Source organism: Belonocnema kinseyi, chromosome 8 (genome assembly GCF_010883055.1).
Source record: "Belonocnema kinseyi isolate 2016_QV_RU_SX_M_011 chromosome 8, B_treatae_v1, whole genome shotgun sequence".
NCBI classification, from domain to species: domain Eukaryota; kingdom Metazoa; phylum Arthropoda; class Insecta; order Hymenoptera; family Cynipidae; genus Belonocnema; species Belonocnema kinseyi.
The window spans coordinates 52,131,194-52,149,502 of NC_046664.1; the positions used below are offsets into that span (position 1 = coordinate 52,131,194).

At 26.7% G+C, this 18,309-nt stretch overlaps 1 protein-coding gene across 5 annotated transcripts in view; it reads left to right on the forward strand.

The window, feature by feature from the left end:
- LOC117178920 (serine protease 33) overlaps positions 1-18,309 on the forward strand; it is a 122,905-nt gene that overhangs the window by 60,268 nt on the left and 44,328 nt on the right. For 3 of the 5 annotated variants that reach the window (XM_033370472.1, XM_033370469.1, XM_033370474.1), the window contains 2 exons: positions 8,162-8,724; positions 14,712-14,756. In XM_033370472.1, the coding sequence (XP_033226363.1) occupies positions 8,172-8,724; positions 14,712-14,756 (598 nt within the window). In that variant the 5' untranslated portion in view covers positions 8,162-8,171. The remainder of the gene's footprint in view (positions 1-8,161; positions 8,725-14,711; positions 14,757-18,309) is intronic. The other 2 variants (XM_033370473.1, XM_033370475.1) reach the window with 1 other exon arrangement.

Sequence of the window (18,309 nt, forward strand, 5' to 3'; positions counted from 1 at the left end):
GGTTTAAAAATTTTTAAAACCATTTTTTAAAGATTTAAAACTTCTATGTATGGCTGTTTGCAGTACTCGGAAATTCGAACAATTTATCCTAACGACTTTTTTTCGATAAAAATAAAATTATCAGAGCTGTTGCATTTTCAAAATATATAAAGAAAACGAGAATTTCAAATTTTGATCGCATAAACAATAATTAAAAATTATATTTTTTGGTTAAACATGCAATGCACGTAAAAAGAAGTATTGAGAAAAATTGTGCACAAAATAAAAAATAAAATGTTTAGGCAAGCAACCCAGGCTATGACAAAAATATACAAATTAAAGTTTTTGATTCATAAAAGAACTACACATTTTTCATTAATCATTTTTTGATAAGACGCGTAGGTTTTGTTTTAATCGTGAAAAATAAAATTACAAATAAGTAAATTACATTTTTGTTCAGAAAGACGCAAGGTACAATAAGTACCTACTAACAAAACTGTTTTTAAGTTGGACCTAAGAATGTGATTTGAAAATTCGATATAAAAAATGTTTTTTTTTCCTCACGAGATATGTGATGAGAATGTGCTCGTTGAAACCGAAACAGCTTTAACAAAAGAGACTTCACAATCACAAAGTTTTAGCTTTCGATGGTTTAATCTTTAATTTTAAAAGACCTATTCAAAAATGTTCTCGATTTTATATAATGATTTTTTTTTTAATCTTAAAAAAATATAAAGATATTCATTATGAAAAAATTATAGACTTATACTGAATTGCTCACATTTTTTTGATTGAATGCAGTTGTCTGTTTTCCCGCACGAATATTTTTAGATAAAAATTTTAAAAATTCGTGAAGCGCTTAAAAAAATCGATTTTTGTTTTTAATTACTAAGAAATAAAGAAATTCTGATCATATTTTATGGTAAATATTGGTTAACATTAATTTTTCAATTTTTTAATTAAATATGTTTATCCCTCACTTCACGAATATTTTAAGATGAAAGTGAGAATCATCAGAAGGCCACTTTCTAAAAAAATTTGGTTTGTGTCTTTAATTATTTTGGAATGGCAAAATTTGAGTAAGAAAAAAATATTTGGTTGTGTTACTGTAAAACTTTATTGCGACTCACAAGTAAACGTTAGAAATAAAAATATAAAGTAATATAATTTTAAAAATATCCATAAACAGGTTTTTTTTGTTGGTAATTATATTCAATGATAAAAATCTCATAATGGTGTCGGAAATATGAACATTCAGTGTTCAATTACACCGGAACCTGGATTTCCTACAAACAGAATGAGGGTCAGACTCTCAGAACGTTAGTTGCATCAGGTTGCGTCATGCAACCCAACTGTCCCAATTCAAATTAGACTTCCAGATTTTCTGAGTTGATTTGATTCAAAGAACTTTTATAGATTCGCGCTACGCGTAACAAAATTTTCTAAACGAAACAAAATTTTGTTTAAAGTAAATTAATTTATATGTAAATTAACCGATTTCTAGTAAAAAAATTATTAAAATATTGTGCATGTTTTTTGAATTATAATTACTTTTTTTTTGAAAATAGCAATTTAAGAAGAAATTAACATAAAATAACAAAAAATGGTTTGTAAATTTGTTCTCTTTTTTGAAATTTTATTCATTTTTGTTTAAAAAACACTATTTCCGGTGAAAATTTTAACGTAACAGGGCGACTTAAAAATACCTAAAAATAAAATTATGGAGAATTATGAAGTTCGATAATATTATATTTTCCATCTTGAATATTTTCTTGTTCAGTAATATTACCGTGTGGGGAAGTTTTCGAGATTTCTCATTCATCCCAGCATAATGTTAAACTACAAGAATTTTAAATGTATTGATTTTTTACTGAAAGTATTAATTTTCCCTGTAAAATGCTAAAACAACAAAAAATTTTTAAATATTGCGAATCTTCTTCGATAATTTAATGATTTCATATCAAAATTCTTTAAAAAAATATAAATTTCCAGCAAAAAATACAAAAATAAGTTTTATAATATATTAAATAATTCATTACATCATTTTCAATTTTTTATACAACCAAGAAGAATAACCTTCTACCAAAAAGACGAAGTTTCAAATAAAATGATGAAATTTCAACGAAAAAGGTTACAGTTGATATTTAAATCTAAAGAAATGAGAATTGTAAATAAAAAACAGTTTAATAGAAAAAGCTAATTTTTAAAAATACATTTAAATTTTTAACCAAGAAAGACTTTAATTTTAATCCAAACAGGTAAACCTTCATAAAAAAAGGAAATAATTTTCAAATCAAGAAGACTAATTTTTAAGGAAAACAGTTTTCATTTAAAACAAAAAATCTTAGACAAGTTATAATTTGATGAAAATATGATTTTTTTTATTGAATAAAGAATTTATTTCTGGAGTTTTTGTGTTTATTTCCTTCATGGTTATAATAAATATAATTATTCTAGAATTATAAAGAAAATTGAGAAAGATTTTTGAATGTCTTAGATGTGTTGGAAAATTATGTAGGAAATTTCAAAGATTTTTTTATTTACAGGATTTAACAAAATTCTAGGAAAAACTTAAGTTAGTTTAAAAAACATTCATGCCTTTTTGATGCTTACAAAGAATTTTAAACTATTTGATCAATCTTCCAAATTGATTGTTGAAAAATTCAGAAATCTTTTGTAATATTTAAGAATCTTTGAAAATATGCTCTTAAAATGAAATTTTAAAATAAAAAATCAATTAAAATATTCCCACGAATAGTAAGAATTCATTTTGTTAACTTGAAACCTTTTAAAATCTGGAGAACAGTTGAAAATTTTATTTCAGAATCTTATAAAATTTACATTTTGAATTCTTTAAAATTTAAAAGAATGAAAAATTATTAAATTTTTTGCTAAACTGCTAAATATGTTTAAAACCTATTAAAATTTTTTATAAAATTTTATATAAATTCTATAAATATAACAAAATTGTTTTGAACTATTGCAGATTCCTTTTCTTACAATTTTCGAAATCTTTCAAAACGTTTTGAAGTCTTTTTAAATATTCGCTTCAAATAAGCGTACATACATTAAATTATGTTTAAAATTATCTCTGTATTTTCTCGAAAGTCTAAATATCTTATAAATAATATCTTGCAATAATATATCTAAATAAATTATAAATTTTTTTTTTATTTTGTCATCATGAAAAAATGAAAAATGTGGTTTAAAATCTTTTGAATTCATTTCCGAAATTTAAGGAAATCATTTCAAAATGTCTCTATATCTTTTTGGATATTTTATTAAAATTAATTTCAAGAAATAAGAAAAGAATACCAAATTTTCCTGGAACCTTACGTTTTTATTAAAATTCCAAGAATCCTTAAAACAAATTCCAATTTCAAAAAGTTACACTTTGCTAACGAGTTTTTGAAAACTTTTTGAGTTTTAAATTATTTGTCGATCGAATAGTCGCATTTTTTCGATACGCGTAAAGCTACTTCATGTAACTACTGCAAATATTAAAAAAATTGTATTAAAATCTCCCAGATTCTTTTTCTGCACATATTGAAATCTTCAAAGCCTGCAACTAATATTTCAAAATAAAACCTAAAATATTCAAAATTTTCCCAGAAATATTATTTTCGGTACCTGTAAGTTTTTGTTACTTGTACCGGAAATGGAAATTCTCTTCAATTCTCTTAACTGTAAATTCTAATTTCATTTTCTCATCTTTTTGACAGTATGAACAAGTTGACTAATTTAATTGTGGTAGATAAATATAAACATTATTATTGCCTTCCAATATTTAAAAATATTTATAATTAAAACTTTCGCTTACACCCGTTATGTTTAGAAACATTTAGAAATAAATTTTATCATAAAATAAAACTACATATTTGGAATTTCTGATTTATCAAACGAATAGGACAGATAATTTCTAATCTTAATGATATATATGTATGGATCGATATATTAAAAATGAATGATTTTAGATTGAAAATTCCTCATTTAGAAGTTGCGAATTTGAAAACTTAAGAAAATTCAAAAGAAAAAATTGAAAATGGGCAACAACTGACCCATGTTCACTCTTTAAAACTGAATTAGTAGAAAACTAATAATTAGTAGTAATTTTCTACTAATTAAATTAGCGCCGATTCGTTTACTGCCAATTAGTAAAAATCTACTAATTTACTGTGTAATAATAATAAACCAAGTAAATTAGTAACTACCTCTACTAAGGGAATTGATAATGCTTCTTCTGAATCAATTAGCAAATTTATTGCTACAGTTGCTATTTGAAACGGCAATTCGAACTTAATATAAAAGATAATTTTACAACTAATCGAATTTTATTCAAATCAAAGAATAAATGGATAAATACCTAGAAAAATACAAGAAAGCTGAAAATTGGTCAAACGGTACAATACATGTAACCGTACCGTTTGAATTTTGAATATTGTAGTGTTCATTCGCAATCATTATTATTTTATCAATATAAAACTGGAATGTAAATTGAGAAATAATTAAGCTTCCTTATTTCAGACTCAATTCCGTAAAAAAGTATTAAAAAATTTAATAAATTACGTTTCTCTAGCAAATCATTGCTACTCATTAAATTAGTAAGCTAGTACTAATAACCAGGTTAGTAGAATATCCTTATTAATTTATCAATAACACAAATCCTACTATTTCATTTAAGAGAAAGTGATAAGGTTACTATTATGAAAGTCAGGCGTAATGTTACTAATTGCATTTGTAAAATTTCGACTCATTTGGATTTAGAGAGCACACAATCAACAACCAATCAATCAACAACAATGATTACGAGTTTTTCGAAAATGTTGTCCCACCTATTTTTTTAGAGAGGAGGATAGGATTTTCTCTCTTCTTCATTACGTCAGAGACATTTGCAATTTTTATCATGAAGCAATCACATGATGCGGATGCTTCTCTTGTATAAAATATTTATGTGTCTGTAGGAAGAGTGACTTTTGATGTAAACGGCGTTCAGTTCCGGGACGAGCCTTTTTACTTTCACTCATTACAAACTGACATGACGCAAACCTATTTCAACTCAGTCAATTTAAATTTAAATTTCTGGGATCAAGAAGATCAGGAAAAAAATTTCAATTTATACTAACGAAAAGGGTTCTGGGTATTGTGTCACGTACATCAAGTTATACAATTTTCTTTTCGGCTCTTCGAGGACCTAACGGATTTTCGAGTTCGTCGAACTGATGCATTTTTATTAAGTTTGGTATGACATCACATGAATCATCATTATATAATAGACAGTCATTTTCTTTTAATTACTACATTCCTTTTACATCATAGAAGAATAGGTGCAAGAATAAAAAAATACAATGTAATCTTTTTGTGGTTGGTTTTAATGAAGAAAAATGATCAGAGAATTGTGTTGGTAAATTGTTTTGTGATGGATTTGATTGAGTAATTGTTAATTGAGTTAAGAATACAGGAATTCCTCAATCTTAAAAGGTCGATGATGAAATTTCGATAGGTGGTTGTCATTAGTTTGTAAGAGTTCTTTATGCAAATGTAGAAAATTTAGAGAAAATTAAATCGTTTGCAGCGAATTAATATTATGAATGTTTTGTTGTTATCTAATTGTATGTAAAAAATGAAGATTAATTAGAGACTGGGTATAATTCAAATTTTTATGTTCATTTGTATGCTTGCAATAGGAAAGGTTTTAATTTTTTAATATATTATTTACGACTTGTTCCAGTCAGATGTGACAGCTTTACTTTCGTTTTTATTAGCAAGTTGTATATCATGATTCATTATTATTTTATTACATATATGTATATGAGTAACATTAAGTTTCCCAGTTAAACTTTCAAATCGATGACTATGCAGGAAGCAATCAATTTTATTGTTCGCAATCCAAGATCCTGCTTTTCAATAAAAAATAAATAGAAACTATCACAGGGGAGCGTTTTATTCCTATCATGCATGAAGTATTTGTTAAAGACGATAAATTGAAATACAAATATTTCAATCATTGAAAAAACATATTTTCAATCTTAAAACAGATTATATACTACACACTTATATTTTTAATAAATTTATCATTAATTTCTAATTTAGTAATATTACATTTTAGATTAAAGTTATTTACTTTAAAAACTGCTGCACATTCTGAAAATAAATTGTTTCGAAGGGCTTAGTTTGCAGATCCTAATTTAAAAATGCTTTGATTATTAAACGAGCTATTGAATTGTTTCAATTTTTAACGCTTTAAGTTTGAGTTCAAAATTTTTTAAAGTTTTCAATTAGAAAGTAATGATTTTCAAAGTTAAAAAAAATTAAATTTTAAAGGTTCACAAAATTTGAAATTTTTCAGTTTTGAAAAATAAAAAGGTCATTTATTTTTTCTGACAGAAATTACATTTTCTAGTAAAAAAGCCTGTTTAATTACTTTAAACGGTAGAATATTAAATTGAAAATCTTGGTAGTTGCACAATTTTCAGTTTTAAGAATTGTTAAATTGAAAATAATTTGGCAAATTCAAGCCTTGAAAATGAGAAGATTTTAGAACGAGATATTGAAATAATTATTTTTGGAAAGTTCCAAAATATGGAACATTTGAAACGCAACTTAAAAAAAATAATTTTAAATTTTTACACCTATAATTGTGCAATTTAAAAAATTGCAGTTATGGCGATTACGTTTTTTATTCTGGTCTTCAATTTCCGATTTTTCGTGTAATATATTAACATTGTCTGATTTTTAGTTCAAAATTTAAAAAAATAATCCCTTAAAATTTCAAAATATCTAATGAGATCAGTTGAAAAATTAATAATAATTTAAAAATTTGAAATTAAAAAGTTAAAAATCGTGTAGTTTAAAATGAAAACAGATAAACATGAAACTATCTGAAATCAATACCTTGCTAATTGAATAATATCTTCAATTTTGAGTGATTACAATTTTAGAGTTGTTAAGTTTCATACTCGATGCTGAATTTGCAAATTTTCACTTGCATAAGTTTTATTTTTGCAATTAAGATAGAATAGTTGAATTTTGTAAAGTACAATTAACAAAATTTTAAAATCGATAATTTTTGAACTATTCAAATGCTCGAAAATTTTAAGGAGTTTCAAAAAGTTTTAATATCACAATTCTTTGCAGAGTAGAAATTTGTTCATTTATCATGATTTTTATTGATAATTATTTTCATTTATGAACTTTTTTTTAGAATAATTCAATTTTTTATGTTTATAATTGATTTTTTTCCATTTTGAACGATATAGATGACGTTTTTTTATTGTTCATTCTTAGAAGAATTATAATTAAATCCATAAATTTAATTAAATTAGAATTTATTGTTAGGTCTGGTTTAATCAGTTTTAATGGTAAGTTATACTTATTGCTTTTTTGAATAGCAATTTAAAATTCTAGGATTTCATGTTTAGATTTTTAATTTTGAACGCTTTTGATTGGAAGTAATGCAGTTTTGATCCCTTTCAGTTTCAAATGATTCAATTAAAAAAAATTTAATACAAAAATACTAAATTCTTGAGTTTTTAAAATTGTCCTATTTTTTAAATTTGAGTCTGAAATCATGCAACTTAAACATCCTTCAATTGAAACAAAAAATTGTTTAATTTGGAGCGCTTTGAATGAGAATTTATACAAATTCAACTTCTGCCTAATGAAATTGTTAAATTTTCAAACTTTAGGTTTGAAATTTTTCAATTTTGAGAGCTTCTAATTAAAAAGTTTAATATTTAAATTTTAAATTTATTATTCAATTTTAAATTTTGTAATGTAGAAATAAAACATGCTTAATTCCTTTTTATTTAATTAGAAATATTGTTCTTTTTTGGCAATAAAAGTAGTCTAAAATTATTCAATTTAAAACTTTTCATCTGAAAATCGTTATCCATATTATTTTTTTTGCAATATTCAATTATTAATTATTGTTTCAAAAATTGTTAGAACCAGACATTTTATGATTTGTTTATTAATTTACTTTTAAATTAGTTACACACTTAATGTTAGGAAATAAAAAACCAGTGACCTAAACATTTTCCTCTGAAAAAATTCTCGTTTGCTTCGCTGGGAATTGAACTTACGTATACAATCTTTTTGTGAATAAGGATGCTCATTCGTTCCGCTCGGAATCGAACCCAATACGCTCTTTTCAAACTCGATACGTTTTTTTCTTCTGTTTTAGTAATACTACGATGGTGATGAAATCGTGCCAGTGGTTTCTCATGGGAATCGTCCTGATTTTTCGAGCGATCTGCCAAGCAACAGAAGATAACGAATTTCTTTCGAGAATCAAATTAGAATCAAATTTACCAAATTCCAATGCCTATTCGGGGGCAGTTCTAGCAGTGGACAGGGATTCGAACAATAAGGAAAATAACAAGACCGATTCAAATTTAAGTCTCATTCGAAAGCGTCGATTTATTCGATTTCCAACTGGCCCCGGCTATGCATTCGAAGGAGGTGGACAACATCCTAGATCGATGGGATTGCCCAATAATATTAGATTTGGGCTTCAGGCCCAATTTCCGTCTTGGAGACAACAAAAGTCTTTTTGGCGACCTTCAGTTCCTGGACCACCTCCGGTTCCAGGACCACCGGGTCCTGAGTTTTCAAGGCCAGTTATGAGCCATCGGACACCTAGACTCATTTTCCGAGACAATGACTTTCCTGTCGCTACCGGAAGTGGAGTCAGCAGTAATTTTTTTCAGTCTAATCAACTTCCGGATCTCGAAGAGGAAGTCAGAGGTAAAGGATAAATTCAATTACAAATTACATATGTATATTATACTTTTTTCTAGTAAAAGGACATTGAATATATTTTCAAACTTACATCGTTTAAGTTAACAACAAAACAAACTCGCACGCTTTGCGTGCAATTATTGTTCTTTTGTCTCATGCGATTTTTAGATTAAAATATAAGCCGGCAAACAAAATAACTTGGTTGGCTCAACCAAAACGCTTAGTTTTTTTATAGCAGCCAAACAATTCAATTGAGATAACCAGACATTTGATTAGCCAATCAAATATTTTTTCAGGATGGCGCTTCTTCAGCCTTAAAAAATCTCTTTTCAATTTTAGCTGAAGCGAAAATTTCTCATGATGAGAACATTATTTTGTGTTTTTCCGAATCTTTAAAATACCAGAAAACAAATATAAATAAAAAATAAATCTTGGCCTAAAAAATTTCTAAATTATAATATAAAATGAATATTATTAAAAAAATTGTAAATTTTAGAGTATCTATTATCTATCATAATAAAAAAGGAAAAAAGAACAATGTTTTTGATAATTGATGAAAATTGATATTTCAGCTTTAGAATTAACACATGTAATATTTGTGTCCCATGAAGCTGTTGAAATTTTAATAAACAATACCAATTTTTTATAAAAAGTACTTAATCTTCTTTGAAAACCATAGTGATTTCCAGTACAACACACTAAAAAACCAAAAATTGTACACAAATGGTGAATGTACTAAAACTGCATGTCAATCTGAAAATTCTGACGATTAAAAAAAAAAATTCCCCAAAAAACACTAAAATAACGAAAAATGGTCCTGAATTGTCAATGTACTATGTGATTTAATTATTTTTGTTTAAAATAAGCGATTTCTGGTTAAAAATGTTTGCGTAACCTTAATTTGTTCTAAAATTGTAAAGCTTCTCTAATAAGTTGTAAATTTTACTTGGAATATATATTTTTTAAATTTAAAATACCAATTTTTGACAAGAAACACTAACATGATCCAAAATTGCTAAAAGATTCTTAATCTTTTTCAAATGATAATTATTCTGGTTTTAAAATACCATATTTTTATGTGAAATTCCGAAGTTACTTTAAATTATTAAAAAATTATTAATCTTCGTTGAAATCGAATCATTTTTTAATACAAATTTAACTTTTTGCCAGAAACCAATAAAAATTGCGAAACTGTTCAAGCTTATAAACATAACTTTAAAGTGTTATAGATTGTGAATCTTCTTTGATATATATTATTTTAAATAAAAATTTCCGACAAAAAACACTACCATAAATCAAAACTTTTAAAAGATTTTATGTCTTTTTTAAATTAAATTGATTTTGGTTTTAAAATACCAAATTTCGATATAAAATTCCAAAGTTACCTAAAATTATTCGAAAATTATGAATATTCTTTGAAATGGAATGATTTTTTAATAAAAATTTTAATGTGCGTCGAAAACCAATAATAAAATTCGAAATTGTTGAAGCTTGTAAAATTAAAAATAAAATGAAATTTATGGGCCTTTAAATCTAAAATTTAGTAATTTTCTTATTATTTTCCTATTATTTAATTTTGAAAATTCATAACGCATAATAAATGTTAACTCTATTTTTATAAACAATTTATTTTGAAAAAAATCTAGTGCACCAGTTTGTTGTGGAAAAAACCCATGTGCACATCAACGGACATAATAAAAAATTTTTAATTGTAGTGAGAGCATTTCATAAAAAGATAATGTTACCAAACAAAGATTGGATCGGATTTTTAAATTGTTTTAATGTACGTTTAAATCTGTTAGTTGCGGTAAAACTAATTGTGCTATTAATTTGTTATGTATTATAAATGAATGCTAAATCGAGTATCGAACTATACAATTTTTTATTTATACTGCAAAATAAATTGGTTAGGCGCAACAATTTTGCCCATGATTAATGTAAGAAAATTTTTAAAACAATTGTTCTTTACAAAATTAAAAAACCAGATTTTTTTTCTATGAAAAACATTATAAATTGTTTACAAATCTTCGATTTCTGACCATTTTTAATACTAAATACTATTTCTAAGATAAGCCGGAACGATTTCAGTATCTAATATTTTGTATCTACAACAAACTGATACACTGAATTATTTGTTTAAATAAATTATTTATAAGAATTAATTATAATATCGCATACAATTTCAATATAATTTTAATCTTTCTTTAATAATTATGTTTAACAATAAGCTTATTTAAGTAATTTGATCGGGGATAAAAAATTGTAATGTGTGAATAGCTCATTTTTTCATTGTATTTGTTTATATATTATTGTGGACAAAAAATCAATTAAAAAATCGGCTCAAACATATTTGTAGCCATTTTATGTAGATAATTTCTAAACAAAAATGGCTAAATTATTTGAGAATTATAGCCCGTGAACTATTTTGAAAAGTAAATACCAGATTCATCCCACTGTGCAATGGTGAAATCGTATTAAAGAATTTTTATCAATATTCGTAGAAAGGAAGTATCTCAAATTCATGATTCCAAATTTCCATTCGAGAAATTTAGAGATATGAATTTCTCCATTTAGAAATAATACAGTACTGAAAATTAGGTAATATATTCTTCAGGAGACCCGCCTGCCTTGTCTTACCGAGTTCATCATTTTTCACTAGACAATGCAGGTTAATTTAAGTAGAGTAATAAGATTTCGATCAAACACAGTTTTTCCTCATCTGATTCTGTATATTCTGCTCATTAATAATTCTTCTCCATTAAAATTGGTGTCGAAATAGCACCCTTCGACAGGCGCGAAATGAATGTTGAATCAAATATAAAAGACATTATGAATTCCATACTATTTTTGTCATATTAAAAAATAATTATTAAACACGTTAAGGAATGTCCATTAGTTACTTGAGGATGATTTTTCAAATTTTAGACCCCAACTCCACATTGTAAGGATTCGTAAAAATTTTGTGATCCCTCACTTTCTTATGTGGTATTTTATATTCTTTATTTATTATATCGAAAATATGTATTAATTATTTTTACCGTTAATGAGGTTTCAATGGATTTTAAAGATTTCAAGTGATCGAAAAAGTGTTGGTATATTTTAAGCGTTTCTAGAGGATTATAAGAGGTATTACACATTTTAAATGTATTTAAAAGATTTTAAGAGTTTAAAGAAATTAGCAAGTACATTCTAAGGGAATTTAGGGACTTAATCAGATCTTCAGAGATTTTACTGAATTTCAAAGGTTTAGAAGAGATACCGACAAATTTCGACAGATTTGAAGAATTTTTAATATTTTAATTTTTTTTTTAATTTTCGCGATATCCGCGAAGTTGAAGGGATTTTAAGAGAGTTCAAGGGATTTCGATGTATTTGAAAGTAAATCACAAGATTTCAAAGGACATGAAAGAATTTCACGTGATACTAAGGTACTTTCACGAGTTTTTAAGGATACCAGAGATTTTGAATAGTATCTGAAAGGTTTGAAGCTATTTCAAGCGATTTCATAAAATTTCAACAGATTTCAGGGGATTTAAGCAAATTTTCTAACATTTCAAAGGATTTTCAGGAATTTTAACGGAGGTTATACATCATTAGTGATTTCTAAGGATTTGAAACGATTTACTGTGCTACTCAAGTATTTTAAAGAATTTTCAAAGATAATAGGGGTTTTTAAGACTACTCAAGATTTAAAAAAAATAGATTTTATAAGATTTGAAAAGATTTCAGGGGATTTCAAAAGACTTGCAAAAATTTCAAAAGATTTCAAAGCGTTTCAAGAGATTTTAAGAGATATAAAGTGTTTCAAGAGATAAAATGGAATTTCGATGATTTCAGGGCATTTTAAAGCATTTTATGTATGAAGAAATTTCAAGAATTTCGAAGGATAAAGGGGATTTTAATAGGATTTCGAATATTTGAAAGGACTCAAAGAGGATAAAATTTCAACCGATTTTTTTACATTTCAAAAGTTTTGCAAAGAATCCAAAGGATTTTGAGGGATTTTGACGGATTTTAAGAGCTATGAAAATGTTTTGATTATTTCCGATCATGTCAAGTGATTTTAGAAGAATTGCAAAGATTTCAAAAGGTTTTGAGTGGTTTTACCGGAGTTTAAGAGATATAAAAATATTTTAATGATTTCACAGGATTTCAAAGAATTTTAAAAGATTTCAGGAGTATTTTAAAGGGTTGCAAAGATTTCGAAGGATTTTAAGGCACCTTAAAATATTGTAAGAGATAAAAACAGGTTTCGATGATTTTAGTGGATTTCAATGATTTTTTACAGATTTTAAGAGATATAAATGGGTTCTGATGATTTTAGGAAATTTCAAAAGATTTGCAAAGATTTAAGAGGATTTTTAGGGGTTTTAATGAATTTTAAAGGATTATCAGGGATTTTGAATGTCTCCACGATTTTACAGCTTTTACAGTATTTTAACTGATTTTAAGGGTTATTAAACGGGTTTGATGATTTTAGGGGATTTTAAATAATTTAAAAATATTTGTACTAGTTTTCAAGGATTTGAGGCAATTGACAGATTTTGAGAGACATAAAAGGGTCGCGAACATTTCAAGGCATTTCAAAAGATTTGAAAAGCTTTAAAATGATTGTAACAGATATAAAAGGGTTTCGAAAATATTAAGAGAAAATTTAGAGGATTTTGAAGGATTTCATGTGACACTAAAGCATTTTCAAGAATTTCGAAGTAGAACATAGGATTTTGATGGGATATAAAAGATTTAAATTTCAAAAGATTTTCAGGCATTTTAACGAATATTAAGGGATACAAAGGATTTTATTGATGTCAATGGATTTAAAAAAGGAAATGTTTAACGATTTAAACGGATTTTTAAAGGATTTTAACGGATTTAAAGAGATTTATAAAAGTTAAAATGATTTTAGAGGATTCTAAAGGCTTTCAAAGTAATTTTCATAAGATATTAAATATTTAAAAAGATTAGAAGAGATTCAATACAATTTCTACAGATTTTAAGATATTTTAAAAAATTTAAGAAAAATTCAAACCATTTTAAAAGATTGGAACAGATTTTAAGAGCTATCAAGAAGTTTCGCTGATTTCAAGATATTTTTAAGAATTTAAAGAGATTTGCATACTTGAAAGGAATTTTAAGAGTTGTAATGGATTCCTAAATCTGTTAAATGATTTCGATAATTTTAGGTTTTTAAAAAAGAATTTCAAAAGATTTTGAAAGATTTCAAAAAATTTTGCAGGGTTTACACAGACTTTAAGAGATATGAAGGGGTTATTGATGATTGCAGTGCATTTTATAAGCTTTTCAGACATTTTATGTGATAGCGAAGTATTTGAACCAGTTTCTGAAGATAATAGGCGATTTTTAATGAGATTTTAAAGATTGGAAGGGTCTTAACGAATGTTTATAAGATTTCAACAGATGCTAGGGGAATTCAAAAGATTTGCAAAGAATCCAAAGGATTTTGGGGGATTTCAACGTATTTTACAGGGCTATAAAGAATTGTAAGTTCTTAACGATTTTCAACTGATTTTAAGGAATTTTTATATTTCAAGTAATTGGGTTCCAAAGGATTTTTAAGGATTGCATGCGATACAGAACTATGTTCATAAATTTGGAGGGATATCATAGAATTTTAATGAGATTTTAAGGGTCTGAAGGGATATAAAAAAATTTTGTAAGATTTTTAAAGATTTAAGGGAATTTAAAAAGATTGATCAAAACTATAATGATTTCAAACGATTTTTAGAAATTTTAGTATTTTCACGGAATTTTACATTTATTTCACGAAATTGTGTATGATACCCATATAAATCAAAGGATCTTACAGAATTTCAACTGAATATAAGATTTTTCGGACTGACAACCCTCCAGAAAAAGCCTTACGTATTTAATTGACGTTCCCTTATCAGAATCTGAAAATCTAATATTTTTTATATTTAACAAATCTTGGTTAGAAATTCGGGTCTATTTATATTATTTTAATTTTTTTTCAGATCACCGAAAGCAAATCTTCAACGATTACCCGCGACTTGAAACCGGTACGTTTTTGAAATTAAAATTATTTTTTACTGTCCAATAAATTTATCAAATCACACGCAATGCTTTTCAATAAATTATTCCAATTTTGTAATTATTCAAATCAAATTTTAGTTAATACCGATCATTTCAGGAACAGTTTCTGTATAAAGGGGTATTTTCGCAGTTACTTTAAAGGAATTTATAAATAATATTTCGTAGAAAGGTGATAAGTTACTTCCTTTTAGAATATTATAGCATTTTCGTAACAATATCGAGGTCGTTGCACTTCTTATTCTTTTCATTCAGGAAGCGATGTCTATTAAATCAATGACTAATAATTTTAAATTCTTAGAATCTTTGCATTAAATTGATTTTTGACATTAACAGTAACTATAAAAACCTGAATATTTTAATGGCATTTGAAGAAATTTATTGCTATAAAATCCTGGATCTCGGAAGCTGAAAGATAAAAGATTATAGACTAATTCCTACTTCCATTTGTGCATTAAAGTTTTTCATATTTATGAAGTTAGATTATTTTAGTTATTAATTCCATTCCCACTCTAAATTTTTTCTTGAATATCCGTGGATTCTAGACACTAATGAAAGCTACAAAAATCATAGGCTTTTGAAATTTTCTATTAATAGGCCTTTCTAAAGCATTTATTCTCTTTATTATGATAATTTAGATCAGTTCCGGTATTTGGTGATCCTTTTTCAATGCGAAGTTACTTCTGCGTTGTAAACGATTTACAATTACTAGTTCAGTTGACCAATAGACATCTAGAAAATTACTGGAAATAAAAGAAAGTCATTGAGATTAGTTGTTAAATTATTATTCAAAAATAGGATTGCGTTCTTAATACTAGGAAGATCACTTCCTAAAATAAATAACTTAGGAATAGACACGTTTGAAATTAGTCAAATGAGATGAGAAATAATTAAATGATAAATGTATAATTACAGCAATTTTTTTAATCTTTCGGTGATCAATGTAAAGCTCCTGTAAAATACAATAAAAATACTGAAATCATGAAGTACTATCAAGAAATTAAAAAAAAATTGTTATCAGGCGAGGTTTTGACAACTCATGAAGTCAGGTGTACATTTGTAATGAAATCTCTTGAAGATTTCTGAAATATCTGAAATCCCTTGAAATTACATGGAATCATTTTGAGTAACTTGAATTCTCTTGAATTCTCCTCAACAATATGAAGTAATTTGAAATCGCATGAAGTCAGTGAATTGTTCGGTAATTTCTGAAGTTAGTTAAAGTCTCTTGAATTCCATTGAAATTTTCTGAATACAGAAATTGTAAATTCAAAGAAGCCTAAAACTTGAAAGTTTCATTTTGAGTAAAATCTTAAATAAATCGATTAATATCTGCAGATTCAGCAGAGCAAAAGTAAAAGAAGCTAATTATAGATTTTTTCATATACTATGTAATATACTCACTGTCCAAGTTTTCAAAATTTTATACGTTTTTAATATTTTTAGTTTTTTCAAGACAAAATCTCAGTTTTATAAAATTCAATAAAAATGTTTTTTTAAATCTTCCTAGAATATCCTAAAATTTGTTTGATAGAAATTTTCTCTTACTTAAAATTTAAATACAAACATGTAGCCGATTGTAACATTCGAAGTGGATAGTCCTTGAACTCAATGAAGATTAATAAAATTTCGAGTAAACCTCAAAGTTTTTTAAAATTCGCTGTTATTATTTTTTTTCGTAATATTCCTCTTTAATATGCACAGTTTTTGAAAATCTTACAAGATTTAAATATTTACCGTTTTTGTAGGACACAGTCTTATCTTTCTAAAGCTGAAATAGTTATCAAAGGTTTAAAAAATTATTTTAGTTTTTTAAGGCTTATAAGAATAAAATTTTGCTCTATAAAACTACAAATATTTAAATCTTACAAAATTAAAAAAAATCGGGCATATATATTATATAGAGTACGAGACAAATAATCATTAGTAATTTTTGCACAACACTGAGAACTAAGGAATGGTTTTATAAGATGTAACGGTTTCAAAATGAAACTTCCCGGTGCCGAGCTGATTTCGATGATCAATTTAATTGAAATCTCTTGAATTAATTTGAAGTCACTTGGATTCTTCTGAAATCACTTGAATTTTCTTCAAATTTCCTGAAATATCTGTGATTATTTGAATTCACATGAACGCACATGGAGTCATTTGGACTCATTTGAAGTCACATAAAGTCATAATAATTCACGTGAGTCACTTAAAATGACTTAGGAGGAAAACATTTTGAAAATTCACTGAGTCGCTTGGTTATCCGAAATTACAATCCGCTGTTATTCGCGTAATCCAGTGTTATTGCAGGAAATCCACGTGTAATTTAGAGTAACCAACTTGTAATCCAGAAAAATCAAAGTAATCCAAGTAATTTAGTTTATTTTTAGATAGTTCATTTATAAACTTCGAAGTAATCCTCTTTACGCCCTAGACAAACCACTGGTAATCCTGGATAACACAGGCACCCGAAAAAAAGGTCTTGTCCACTAGACGAGATAAACATTTCTATACATTTTTGGGGTCGCTAAATCCGAATCTGGGGTTGGTTTGACTCGGTGTGGTCACATTTCGTACCTAACCTAAAAAAAAATGATGAGCGTTGGAACATTCATGGAAACACCCATAAAGCAAAGCGGTTATATGTTTTCAGGGTCGCTGAGTCCAAGTTTAAAGGTCATTTGACTCCTTGAGGTCCCATTCCATTCATGACCTAAACAAAATTAAAACACAGAAAACTGTTCTCGACATAAATTGTTTGTATTCAGCGTCTGGTACATAGAACTTGTTAGTCATTCTTTGAGCATGACTATCAGTCTGTAGCACTAAATCCTGCTACCTTGATAGAAACTGTGGCGATGACAACTGCCCCGAAAGGAGATGTCTAGAATGATTTGCTCTCAGATTTGTTGAGTTAACAAAACCAGCGAAGGCGCGCTGCGTGTCAGGGACAGTTTTCGGTGTTTAAATTAATTTGTTTAAGGTTATTAATGGAACGCGACATCGCTAAGTCAAATGAGCTTTAAATTTGGACTCAGCGACCCTAAAAACATATAACCGCTTTGCTTTCTGTGTGCTTTCATGTATGTTCCAACTTCCATCATTTTTTAGAGGTTAGGAACGAAATGCGACCTGTCCGAGTCAAACCAACCCCTGATTGGGATTCACCGACAAGTAATCTGAATAAGTCAAATAATCCAAGTAATTTATCTGAAATCCTAGAAAAACAACATGTAATCCCCGATAACCTATTTACAATACAGCGTAATCCACTTGGAATTCGCGTAATCTATTTGTAATGCAGCCTGATCCAATTATAATGCTATCGAATTCATTTAAAATCTCGAGTGATTTAATTGTAATCTAGAATAATAAAAACAATTGAATTATGCTACGAGGGTAGTTCAATAAGTCCTTAGAATGAAGTATAAGAACAATTTTTTTTGGGTAATTTTTTTTTTATTTTTCAACATAATCTCCTTGGAGCTGTATACACTTGGTCAATCGCTTTTCAAGTTTTTTTAATCCTTCAGA